The sequence below is a fragment of the Gymnogyps californianus genome, chromosome 1 (genome assembly GCF_018139145.2).
Source record: "Gymnogyps californianus isolate 813 chromosome 1, ASM1813914v2, whole genome shotgun sequence".
Taxonomy (NCBI): Eukaryota; Metazoa; Chordata; class Aves; order Accipitriformes; family Cathartidae; genus Gymnogyps; species Gymnogyps californianus.
In genome coordinates this window covers 11,927,231-11,940,459 of record NC_059471.1, presented here as the reverse complement: position 1 = coordinate 11,940,459, position 13,229 = coordinate 11,927,231, and the positions used below count along the sequence as shown (strand labels likewise).

The 13,229-nt window shown below is 49.9% G+C and overlaps 1 protein-coding gene across 1 annotated transcript in view; it reads right to left on the bottom strand.

Annotated features, from left to right (window-relative positions):
- Positions 1-13,229, bottom strand: part of AMOTL1 (angiomotin like 1) — a 74,981-nt gene that overhangs the window by 35,333 nt on the left and 26,419 nt on the right. Inside the window, exon 4 of the mRNA XM_050911651.1 lies at positions 11,288-12,176. Within this exon, the coding sequence (XP_050767608.1) occupies positions 11,288-12,176 (889 nt within the window). The remainder of the gene's footprint in view (positions 1-11,287; positions 12,177-13,229) is intronic.

Sequence of the window (13,229 nt, the reverse complement as noted above, 5' to 3'; positions counted from 1 at the left end):
AGTTGTGAAACTTCTGCACTGCGCTTGTCTAAGAGACTTAACCCAGACCATGTGGGACATCTGTGTCAGAGCCCAGTTTGGCTGGAAAATAAGCTGGCTGCTGGACCCCACCTGAAGTCTGCAATCAAGCACCACCCGAAAGTTGTATTTTAGCTTAACCACAAGCTATTAGGCCTGCTGTAGCTATCATTGCCTTTATTTCTGTACACTATACAAGGCAGGAGACCTAAGGAACAGATGTATTTACCCCATTTGGCCTCAAAGATCCATGAATGCTATTTTTTAGACAGACCATTTTGTGCTATATAAATACATAATAAATATGATTACTGTTGTCTTCAGCACCTACACGGCTTCTCAAAGCGGGGTTTTCAAAAGCTCTCAGCGTTGGCCTAATTCTACTGACAAAAGATCACCACCATCACTGCCTTCAACTGCAGCAGAACAGGATGAAAAGCAAAGGCAATTTTAAAACCCTGCCCTAAAAGTGAACAGTGCTGCTCTAACAAGCTTGTCACCACCAAGCCACACGACGGCAAGGAAAGCCAGCAATTCAGTCGTATCTTCTGTCCAAACTAGAGGGAAAGCAAATGGGGCCCTGCAGCCCTGAGACGCAGCGCACACACAGCCCTGCGCTCCCATCCCGGCTCTCGTGCTTTGCCCAATGCATCCACCGTGGCACGGAAAGGTATTGAAATGGAGCAAAGACCAGCAATGAGCCCAGTCCTGAACACAAGCACACTGCTAACCTGCCCAGCAGCACAGACCCTGGTCCATGCTCTGTGTTCTTGGGAAGAAGATCCCAGCCAAGCTTTGTGCAGCCAGCATTGGGAAAGCCTGTGCTGAGCACACCCTGGCCTCGAGACGGCTTTTACCTGCTCAGCATAGACATAACCTAAGGCTGTGTCTCCTCTGGTAAATTAAACATCCATGGAGGCAGCTCAGGAGCACAAGAGAGGGCTCATTCCCCCCAGGCACCTCCCAGGGCCAGGAGGGTTTGCTCTCAGCCCCAGGCATATTACTCCTCTGGCAAAGGTGCAGTCTAGTGATTTAGGAGCTGAACATCTACTGAAAGTGGATAAAACTTTCCAAAGGACAGGAAGTCAGGGAGGTGCTGTATGACACTTCACATATGGCCAACAAAACATACAGTAATTCATAGAATCATAGACTGGTTTGGGTTAGAAGGGATCTTTAAAGATCATCTAGTCCAACCCCCCTGCCATGGGCAGGGACACCTTCCACGAAACCAGGTTGCTCAAAGCCCCATCCAACCTGACCTTGAACACTTCCCATGACGGGGCATCCACAACTACTCTGAGCAACCTGTTCCACTGTCTCACCATCCTCAGCATAAAAAATTTCTTCCTTATGTCCAGTCTAAATCTACGCTCTTTCAGTTTAAAAAACCATTGCCCACAGTCCTGTCACTACAGGCCTTGGTAAAAAGTCTTTCTCCATCTTTCTTATAAGCCCCCTTTAAGTACTGAAAGGCTGCAATAAGGTCTCCCCTGGTGCCTCTCTTCCCCAGGTTGAACAACCCCAACTCTCTCAGCCTGTCCTCATAGGAGAGGTGTTTCAGCCCTCTGATTTGTGGCCCTCCTCTGGACCCACTCTAACAGGTCCATGTCTTGTACTGGGGACCCCAGAAGCGGATGCAGTACTGCAGGTGTGGTCTCATGAGAGCAGAGCAGAGGGGGAGAATCACCTCCCTCAACCTGCTGGCCATGCTTTTGATGCAGCCCAGGATACAACTGGCTTTCTGGGCTGCGAGTGCACATTGCTGGCTCATGTCCAATTTTTTGTCCCCAAGTCTTTCTCCGCAGGGTTGCTCTAAATCATCCCCCAGTCTGTACTGGTACTGGGGATTGCCCCAACCCAGATGCAGGACCATGCACGTGGCCTTGTTGAACTTCATGAGGTTCACATGGGCCCAGTCCTCAAGCCTGTCAAGGACCCTCTGGATGGCATCCCTTCCCTCTAGAAAATCAACTGCACCACTCAGCTTGGTGTCATCTGCAAACTTGCTGAGGGTGCACTCAACCCCACTTTCTACGTCATTGATGAAGATATTAAATAGTATTGGTCCCAGTACAGACCCTTGAGGGACACCGCTCGTCACTGGTTTCCACATGGACATTGAGCCATTGACAGTAACTCTTTGGGTGTGGCGATCCAGCCAATTCCTTATCCATCTAACAGTCCATCCATCAAACCACATCTCTCCAATTCAGAGGTAAGAATGTTGTGAGGGACCATATCAAAGGCCTTACAAAAATCTAGGTATATGACACCAGTAGCTCTTCCCTTGTCCACTGATGCAGTCACTCCATTGTAGAAGGCCACTAGATTAGTCAGGCATGATTTGCCCTTAGTGAAGCCATGTTGGCTGTCTCTAGTCACCTCCCTGGCTTCCATATGTTCTGACATATCTTCTAGGAGGATCTGTTCCATGATCTTACCACTTCTTAAGAAACATTGCAAAGTTTTATCTGCTGTTGCTGGTGAAAGCTCTGCCCGCGCTGGCCCTGCTCGCTCATCTCATGCTGCAGCACACACCACAGCGGCAATGCAATGGCACAGAGAAGCAGGAGAAAGGAAACTGCAGTAGTTTTGCTATGCAAAAACACCCCTCATCAAATGCCGTGCTAGCTGGAGCTGAAAACCATCCCACCCCACCAGAGGAGAGGAAGCTACTGCAGCTCTTTCTTCTGTACTGACTGCAGCGATCTGCAGCAGTGCTCGACACTGCCTTAGCAAGAAGGGGGGACATTGCAACAGGGGGCATATAATTTTAATTCGGGGTGTTAGGCTGCCTTGCTCTCTTGCATCTGTCATCAGCTGTATGGCCAGAAAGGAGAGGAGCATGCATCCCCACCCCCAAGCTGACTTTCTAGCTGATGTATCTGCACCATGGCCTTTGGACAGTGCTCAGCAAACCCCAGGGCTGCAAAAGGACTTCCCCCTCAATGGGGTGGTCCCAAGGTAGCCCCAGAGCTCCCAGACACCGGCACTGGATTAAGATGCTGCTCCCTGCTCACCTGCCTTTGGAGTTTACTGCCTCTCCAGCCTCACCACTTCTGCCTGCTGCTGGGACCTTGCAGCAGGATGCCCTGGGGGGTCACACTGACCTGGGGGGCTTGTTTTACCTTCCTTAGACCAAAACCATGTCTCCTACCAGTGCGTGGTGATCCAAGGCCATGCGAGTCGGTAAGCCCAGCAAGCCCTGTGCCGAGCTGCTCTGCAAATCACAAGGACAGCCCGCCATGGGCACAGCTCTCACACCACCCCCACAGTGCCCCTTTCCTTCTGGTCCTCCAGCGTGTAAAACCCAGCAAGGGACCCCACGCCCGTCATGGGACTGCAATATTTTTTGCTCAAAAATCTGAACAATAAAGAACATCATGAGTGAGGGACGTCACTCACAATGCAAAAGATGCTCCACAAGCACATGCAAACGCAGTCAAGCACGCAGCACCTCCTCAGCGCTGCTGACAGCCAGTATGCACTTGCACATTTTAACACAGCAATTAATTCAGCTAAGTGTGAGTTTATTTGTCTTTACCAAAATAAAGGCCACAGCTGATTTTATGCCAGTAAAAGCCCAGCTGTCTGGACACAGTTATACCACTACAAAGACACAGATTTGCTACAGGTACAGGTTTTCTCACTTCTTTATGGGTATAGCTTAGAACAATATAATTAAATGGATCTCTGAATCTAAACCAGTGGAGATAGAGCAATTTTTCTTTTTCGTTATGAAGTAGAGCAATCTTTGGTCATAGATACACCCTTTGAACACTTGCAGGAACTCTTAACACTGTACTTTTGGGAAATCTCAACCTCCCATCAATTTAACCTTTTCACATGCACTTCAGTCTGTCTAGCTTTATGCTACAGAGGGAGGAAAGATCCCCGAGATCTCCTTTTTCTTGAACTGCAAACCACTTACTGAGCTACTAAAGATTTACACCCTGTAGCAGCAGCCAGGCACCAGAGTCTCAATAGCTGGGGCCACAGGAGAGATTCCCCAAACTGTTTTCCAGCTTGGAAACTGAACAGGCACAATCAACATTACGCCTTTTGAAGCGCGGCTGTTCAACATAATGAACATGTTTCTCACTTTCCTTTTACTTGTTTAATCTGTCCCAATTTAATTCTGACTTAGCCAACTGCAAAATCTCTGAGTGTATATGCAATAAAATCAACACAGCAATTCACATTAACAAATCAACATTTGTAGAAATAGGAGAGTTATAACATCAGCTTAGTTCACATCCTACCACTCACGTAAAGCTCCAAAGAAATGAAGCAATCAGGATTATCCTGAGCTCCTTCGGGCTTAGTAAAGAACGACATTCTCAAAATGCTTCTACTGTATTTTAAACGTTGATCTTACTCTGCATTAGAGCAGGTTAAAATCTTCCAGCCAAACATGTTTTCATCGAAAATCGTCCTTCTTAAAAGCATGAAACTGTGAAACGTTATTAGTTTTGGGCATCTCTGCAACACTTCATCTACCTTTCTATTGAAAACGTATTTTTTTTGTTGACATTATTGTAGAAGCAGGGCTCCTATATACTTCTGCAATGCAATGTAAAGAAGAAAAAAAGAAAAAACTAAGGAAACCAGCTTTTCGAATGGGGAGCACCAGGCAGGCAGTGAGCCTTTCAAGGGCTGCCATGCTAGGGTCACCAGACTGCACTCACTCTTTTAAGTGATGTATAGCTTGCAATATATATAATAGCTTGCTATATATAACTTGCAATACAGTGGCTTCAGCAAAATGCTTGACCGTAGACCTCACTTTCATGAGAAATCCCTCAGAATTCAGCAAGGCCACCCAAGCCCCCAAATTTAGGCACGGTCTTAATACACCTCTTACACTGGAACCCCTGGGAGCAAGAATGACCAACACAGAGGAATGTTGGGGGAATTTGTAGCTGTATGTAGGAATAAGAAACCCTGACAGGACAATTAATGATAAATTCCACTTGCTGTTTACCACCAGGAAATAGTAAATACAGAAGAGCTATTGCTCAATAAAGCAAGGCAGTATTAGGAAGTAATAAAACTAAAATGCCTGTAAATGTTCTGGAAAGGTAAGTCCACCTCTGCCCTGCTACAGCAGGGCATGTAATGTAGCTGCATTAGCTACAGCTAATGCAGTTCTCCTCTGTGTAGGGAGGGAGAGCGGCCAGTGGAGGAAGGACTTTGTTTCCAACATACCATGTCATTCATAATTAGAATGCCCTCCTCTAACGTATTTAGCTCATCTTTCTCTGAATTCTCTGCCTTCCTTTGCCTCTAGGGCAGACTGGCCTACTTCATCTCTCGAAGACTCTCCCAAGGGACTTCATCTCACAACTTCACCCATCTACTGTGGATGCTCTAGTTGAGTCAGCGAAGAGAAAGAGGCATTTCTGGGGTGCAGTTCTTTGAAGCTGCCTTAGGCTTTTACCTTACAATGAGAGTAAAAAGTGTGTGAAAGGTGCTTATTCCTGTCCATTGAGCGGGAGCCTTGAGTCTGGATACTAACCTCAGAGCCAGGTGTCTACCTGACTTCAGCTATGACTTCTGCAGTCATGAAGCAGACTTCAAATGCTATTCTTTGTAGTTGTGAATAACACAAAGGAATCAGTGTTGTCACCGTGTGGGAAAAAGACAGGATCCTGGGAAAGTCAGTAAGCCCAGTCTGATGGTCATGGTGCAAGGAAACACAGCTACAATGTATCATTAAATACTGATACAGCCAGAAATGGGAGAAGACTTTCCACAGCCAAGACGTAGCCCTCATGGTATCCTCTGGCTTATGGAATCAGCAACAGTTGCAGCACCTTATAAACACAAAGGTTTATTTTAGAAACCATTTTGCAGACTTGGACTCACATCTCCAGAATTCACTATTTCATTAGTGATGTTTGTTAGTGCTGGACAGACTTGGCCCAGCTTCTTCGGGGTTGATTCCATCAAGATTTGCAGGGCAAAATTATCATCTGAAAAGACACACGCTACATTAAACATATCCTCCGTAGTTAAGAGAAGGACAGGATATCGTATTTCTTCACAGGAATCCACACTCAGAACAGATACTCTTTCTAAAGCCCAGCTGATTCTCAGCAAAGGAAAAGGTGCCTTCCTCAACCTCTGCACTCCTAGAGGAACGAACCAGGATAATAACACAGAAGGGCAAGGAGAAATGACATGGGCATCCCCCAAGCTGTGGGAACGGCTTCGTTTCTCTTTCATTTATTTTAATGAAAGGCAGATTAGACCAGGAGAGGATACAAAGCTCTTCTGCAGGGCGGCCAGCATCCATGTCAGCTGGAAGCATAGCCTCCGACCCACGCTCATACTTGGGCTATCCTCGCAGAGAAACGCCAGCAGAAGTCAGCTTGGGCGTGACATCCCTCGGCTCGGCCACGCTGCCAGAACGCCCGCCTGCCTGGGGCGTCTCAGAGAGGAAAAGGAGCTCCTTGTAGTCCCCTCAGCAGCCACAGACATGTGGCTGAATGAGTAAATATCAACAGGTTGTCTGAAAACAGCAGTAATGGGGGGGGGGGGGGGGGGAGGTGTTAATACACAAATAACCAGAGAAGCCACAGACTATTCCGGCAGTTAAATACAGGCTTCTACATCCAGGCAGGATGGAATTTTGAGGCACATAAAAAACTGGGATATCTTTAAAAACAGCCCAGATTTATTCTTCAGTTGCATAGCACCTTTTAAAATGCATGGATTAAATCAGAATTAAAAGGTGCCTGCATGATTGACTTCTGCATGTAGCCACAAATGAAGTCCTCTCACCAAGCAGTGGTGTTTCCAGTTCGAGGCTTCATTTGCATTATACACACTTTTTATTAACAGTGCAGAGAAAGAAATCATCCTGGATAAAAGACACCAGGATCTGACAAGGACCACTGGGAGCAATGAAGAGGATTCACTGCATCGAGTGATCTGTATCACTGCTTAAGCAGGGCACGGAGAAACAATATGGACTTGAGCAGGTCCAAGTTCATCCACCCAGGAATAAATACAGCAAGCTACAGTAAAAGGGTGGGAAATCCTACCCCGGGCTGCGACTACCCTCACATGCCTGACCGTATAACAAGCTGGATGGGGAGCTCCCGCGGTGCCAATGTCTGAAACTGCAAGTGTTAATGAGCTACGTAAACGAGGAACATTGAGTCGCATTGCAGAGGTGACATTATATCTGATTAGCCTCTGCTTCAGCTGGTACTGCAACAGTGCCCAGGTCAGCTTTCCACAGTGAAAAAAGGGCTTTTGAGAACAGTCAAATAATTACGGGGCTCCAGGTTCCATCTGTTAAATGCATTAAAGGACCGATAGCACAGGGCTCCTCACTGTATCTGACAAAGATATTGCAAAATCCCAACCGGTAACTAGAAAATACAGGCTAAAACTAGGATGCAGATCTGTGCCAGAGATGGCAATTAGCTAGTGGAACAAGTCTGTAAAGGCCGTGATGGATTCTCCAGACACAGAGTGTTATAATCACCAGGACTGAATGTTTCGCAAACTGGAATTAATTCACGGAATTGTGCAAAAGACTAAATTAGATTATTTCCAAGCCCTTTTACCTGACCAGCTGTGACTCTCTGAACACGCACCTAAGGAAAGTTAGCAAAGACATCATTCAGGAATAGCTGCACATCTAGGAAAGGAAAGGTTTTCTACAGATTATTACACTTGGCCAACTTAAAGCATTCAGAAGTCATGAGTCAGGGTCCCAAGCATCAGGCAACTGGCTTTAAAATACTGATATTTTAGAACAGGAACAAATATCGGTTCCTTTTTATTTGCCCTCTGTTTTTTTGGCCTTTTAAGCTTCAGGGTTCAAGCTCTGCTCTGCAATCGTGATGTCCATAAAGCAGAGGTCACTAAGTCTAATTTATATAAATGCTGAGATTACCGCAGCATCATATGAGTCTAGGAGGTCTTCAAGACAATACCAAATATCTTGAGATTTACAGTAAAGTTGTGAGATTTCACCACAGTGATTATAAAGGCAACGTTCCCTTTAAAACCAGCCACTTGCAAAAAAAAAAGCCAAACCAAAAAAGCAAGTTAAGCAGCAGCTGCAGTTATCCCATCTCCTTCAACAGCTCCCTGCCAGCATTTCTGGGTTTCCAGCCACATTTCCCTCATCACAGAAGGACTGGGGGGGAGTGGGGGATCAGTGATCCTACAGGTCTTTTCCATCCCTGGCATCTGTGGGTGCTTCCTCTGGACCGATGCAGCTCTGTGCTTCTCTCCTCTCTTTTCTGGAAGGCAGAAGCCTTTTGCACAGTCCCTGTCCAGAGGATGCCAGGATGGATGGGCTGTGGAACAGATATGGCCAGGACAGAAGGAAGGAGATGCTGGGATGGTATGAGATTCCCATCTAACCACAGGCAAAGCTCTGTTTCCATTAGCTTCTTTCCCAGGCCCTCCTGACAAGATGAAAGCTGGAATTTCTCACCTTGCTTGCTCCTCTAACAAAGAACAGCCTCTCCAAACGCTACTCTTCCATTAACCTTATGAAACCAAGTAGTGCCCTACCTCGACCTCTCTTATCAAGGTCCTCCATCCCAGTCAGATGGCTGGCTGTGAGCTTCCCCAGAGCCCAGGTAAGGGGGGAAGCAGTGAGCCAGAGCTGAGGCACAGGAAGGTTTGTGCTTGGGAGCAGCCCAGCAGTGTAACACAGCCCCCGGCTCTCCTCCAGCAGTACTCAGGGGCTGCCACCCAGACAAGTCCTCTAGCAGAGATGGGGCTGACATCCCCGGACAGGTAACCTGCCTTAACCCTGTCCATAGAGAGGAGTATTTGTGGCAGAGGCCATTTTGTGAAATTTCATTTTAACCGTGCTCATTCCAGACCTGGGCAAGCCCATCCTGCGAGGCAGCCCGAGATGCGTGCAGGGATGCACCAGAGCACAGCTGCTGCAGACAGAGAAATGGCAAATGATGAGCCCACTGGGATTACTGCCACTTCCTAAAGGCTTTTGTCACCCAAATCTTCCCAGGTAACAGGGCCATAAGGGGATCCTGCAGCCTGTGGGGCCAGTTGTAAGCTGAGATATGGCACAGGAGAAGAAACCAAACCAGTTCATACCAGTTAAGAACAAGTCTGGGTACTGCCAACAGTGAATATTTCAGTGCACCCAAGCAAAGTGAAAGGTTGACATTCCTGTGTCAAAAAGTATCACAGAAAAAAGCCCGAGATGAGGATGAAGACCACTGCTTGCCGACATCTCCTGCGCAGCCAAACGTCCCCCCAGCCGCTGGCACTGTGCAAAGCAACAGCACAAGATAGAGTCTGCAAGTTAGCAACTGTCCTGCTAGTGCTAATTACCACCTAAAATGTAGCCGGCAGGAACACATCCCCCAAAATCCAGGCACCGTGTGAAAGTTGCTAAGAAGGACCTGAAAATCCCCGTCTGCACACCTGGACCCAGAACTGCCTTAGAGAAAGCTCAAGAGAGACCACACGCCTTAGACCAAACCTAGCTTTGGAGAAAAACTCCCCAGCTATGCCAACCTCCTAACCTACCCCTGGAAACGCATGCTGGAGTAGCCAGCAGGCATATATGCAGACCGAGACATATGCAGGCCCTTGTTGAGCTGCAAGAAAGACACCACCCAACATTTTTTAATAAGTCTGAAAACTGCAGTGGCTCTGCTCTGCCACGCTGCCAGTCCTCTGCTGCACAACACATACCCCCGGTGTCCCTGAACCTGCCAGGAGGCACACGCAAAGAAAACAGCACGCAGGGGTAGCAGGCATCCCCTCTGCAGTGTGATTTGGGGGTTAAACCATGCTGCCTTACCAGGAATGAGCAGTAACCACCATCATGAGCCAGGTTTCTCCCCACAGCTGCTGGGGTGATCCAGCAGCGCCCTGGGATAAGGCTGGGGGCTGGCCCGCGCTGCCGGTGTGGAAAGCTGCACTGAAATCAAGGGGTTTCTCAGCATTAACCTTGCTGATCAGGCACCTGGACAAGGTTTTGAAACTGGTCCCAAAGGGTTTCCCACTCAACACCAGCACCGTTCCCAGTTAGCTGCAGCAGTGCATGTAGCGCCCAGGTCTGCTCGCTTACACGGACTCAGCAGAACAGACTCTGTGGGCATTGAATCAGCATTTTCCAAGAGTAATAAAAAAACCCAAACCAGCTCCTTTTCTGTGAGGACAAATCTGCTTGGTGCCGGAGATGTTAGCACCGCGAATGGCTGCGGCAGAGCATGGCTCCAGCTCGACCCCGTTGCCCTGGAGTTCGTATAGCTGTTTCTTAGCATAAACAGAGATTTTCGCTGAGCTCTTAAAAATATCATCTCACTCTGAAAAAATTGCACAAACTCCGCACAGTGGTAGGCTGGTAATCAAAACACATGTGTAGCTGGAGGAAGGCCAGCGGTGCTCAGCGCGGGCCCTCTGCTTGTCACAACCGCCTTGCAACATTCATCAAAGCCATGCTCTGAGTTCCTCCCTGTCCTGAAATGAAACCCGTCACTTTTGCAAACACAGAAAAGCAGAGCATTCACCCCCTGGTTTCACGCCTTACGAATTTCAGAAAGGAAGAGCCGCATCAGCTGCGCCATCTTTTCTCTGTGCCTGCGCTGTGGCAAAATAAGTACATGCAACTTAAGTCAACGCCAACAAAACCTTTGGGGATTTTGGGGTCAGAAAAGAGCTAATGAGGCAGCCTGCAAAGTGAAAACCACCCACAATCACACCAGACACCACCAGCCTTCCAAATCCAGCAAAATACTGTCTGGGCAGTCAAAGAGACAGGGATGAGACAGAGAAACACTTGTGTTTAGGTACAGCAAGGAAAAAGGAGCCCTCAACGCACGGGCTCGCCTCTGAAGGCAGCAAACCTGCCTGGACGCTGGGCAGGACCCGTGCCACTCGCAGGGATCAGCTCGCAATGAGTAAACGCTCCGGATTATTTTTAATGCGCTTGGAATAAACCCGTGCTTGTGGGGAGGCCTGGCACGAGGGGCCCGGTACCATGAAAGCCCTACGTGAGCTCTGTTGGGAAGATTTAAGTAGCTCATAAGTGGCGTATATGCTTTATATAGCCCTCTTGGAGATGCAGGTGCCTCCACCAGCCGTCCCGTGCGGGCCCGGCTGCGGGGGTGTGATGTCCCCACCATGTGCCTGTGGCTGAAGCTCACAGGGGCCACATCCACGCGAGGCCCAAGCCCCGCAGAAGCCGCCTCCTCCAGTGAGGGCAGGATCAGGCCCCTCCAGCAGACAACCCCCCCCCGCCCTTGACGGCCATTACCTGCTGACCCCGTACTCTGGGGGTGGCTGGTAGCGGACGAGGGCCACCTCTGCCCGGGCGGGCTGGGGGGCGGCATAGGAGGCCTTGAGGACATCCTGCGCGGGCTGCTCGCCGTAGAAGAGCCCGTGCTCCTGCGCCTTGCTGCTGGGGGCCGCCGCCTTGCCTTTGTAGGGGTACTCGGGCGGTGGGCCCCGTGGGTCCGTGGCCTTGCTGGGCGGCGGGGCCGCCTTGAAGCCCTTCCCGCTCCCCGGGGCCGGGGCGTGCTGCTTGGCCCCGTTCCTCTCCAGCGAGAGCTGCATGATCCTCTCGCTCAGCGAGCGGACGTGGCCCTGCTTCAGCTCCTTGAGCGCCTCATCCTTATGCGCCTGCCCGCTGTTGGCCCGGTTCACCGTCGGCCTCCCTTCTGTCCTGGACTTCTGGCCGGATGCGCCATAAAAACCCGGCGTGGCGGCGGTGGCCGGCGGCGGCGGCGGCTGGCCTCGGAAAAACTGAGACTGGGCCTTGGCCTCCTCGTAGGTGGGGAGCTCCTCGGTGCCGTGCGGGGGCTGCGGGGCCCGGGGCTGCTTCTCCATCGCAGCACCGTCCCCCTGGTGCTCCTGCCCCTGCGGTTCCTGCCGCCCCGACGGCTGGACCATTGGCGGGTCTTCGGGCACGAGGTTTTCTGCGGAAGAGAGAGTGCTGGCAGTGCTGTTAGAGGGGCCGGCGCTGCCCGTCGCCTGGTGCTGTATGGCCAGCAGGTTCATGTTCTCGCTGGGGTTGCCATACCTCAGCCGCTCCTGGATCAGGCGCTGCAGGACGGTGCCGGCTGCCACCTCCTCCGCCCCTCGCATCTCCGCCTCTGGGACCCGGCGGAAGCTGGGTGGGCGCAGGGTGCAGAGGGCCTCCTCGGCTGGGTAGGGAGAGAGAGAGGTGGCCATTAGCTCTGCTGCCCGGGAGGTCCAATCCCCCCTGCTTTTTTCCCCCTCCTACACCGCATGGCTGTGACCCCATGCCCAGGATGCAACCCAGGGGCAGTGCCCTGCCAGGGTCCCCCTGGGAACAGAGGGGACATGGCTCGAAGCCACCAAAGGAGGCAGGGCACGGCTCTCTGCTTGTTCCCCCACCCCCGATCATCCCTAATTCTGTTTGCAGTGACCCCTAAAAAAACATATTCCCATCCCCTTCCTGGCCCTCCTCTCCATAATACTCCATGCGCCCCATACCCACAGCTCTCAACCCCCTCCCAAGTCAACGGAAGAACAGGTGATGTCACAGGGAAATTTGGTCTTTTCTAAAATACAAATAAAATAGAACAGGCTACTTCAGTTGGAAGGGACCTACAACGATCATCTAGTCCAACTGCCTGACCACTTCAGGGCTGACCAAAAGTTAAAGCATGTTATTAAGGGCATTGTCCAAATGCCTCTTAAACACTGACAGGCTTGGGACATCGACCACCTCTCTAGGAAGCCTGTTCCAGTGACTGACCTCCCCCCAGCGATGCCTTGCATGGCTTACAGAGGCAGCCTGTATGGCAATACTAAACGACATGCTGTGTTTTTGGTGGCTTAAGTCAGAAGAGTCAAATTCCCTCCTAACTGCACTGCCTGCCACGACAAAATAAAATGCAGAATGTGTCGCAGGAAAACTGTGAAATGACACTGAAAACAAAAGGGTCCTAAAAGTGTAATTAAAGAATAATCTGTGCTCTGGCATCTTCCACTAAAACTGCAATTTCCCTTCTGGCCAGTAACGCTATTTCTAAGGGAGTCAATACTAACTGTTGTAATTTTGCTGGGTGAGTACAAGGAAGGTGTTACGGTGATAGATGTAATGCCAGCATTTTAAAAAGAGCACAGATGGATTAGCTACACAACCCTAACACAGGCTACTGAGGTCATTCAGAAGCAATGGCACCATTTTTGCACTATATACGCAGTGGAACTTGCCCGGAGCTGAGCAT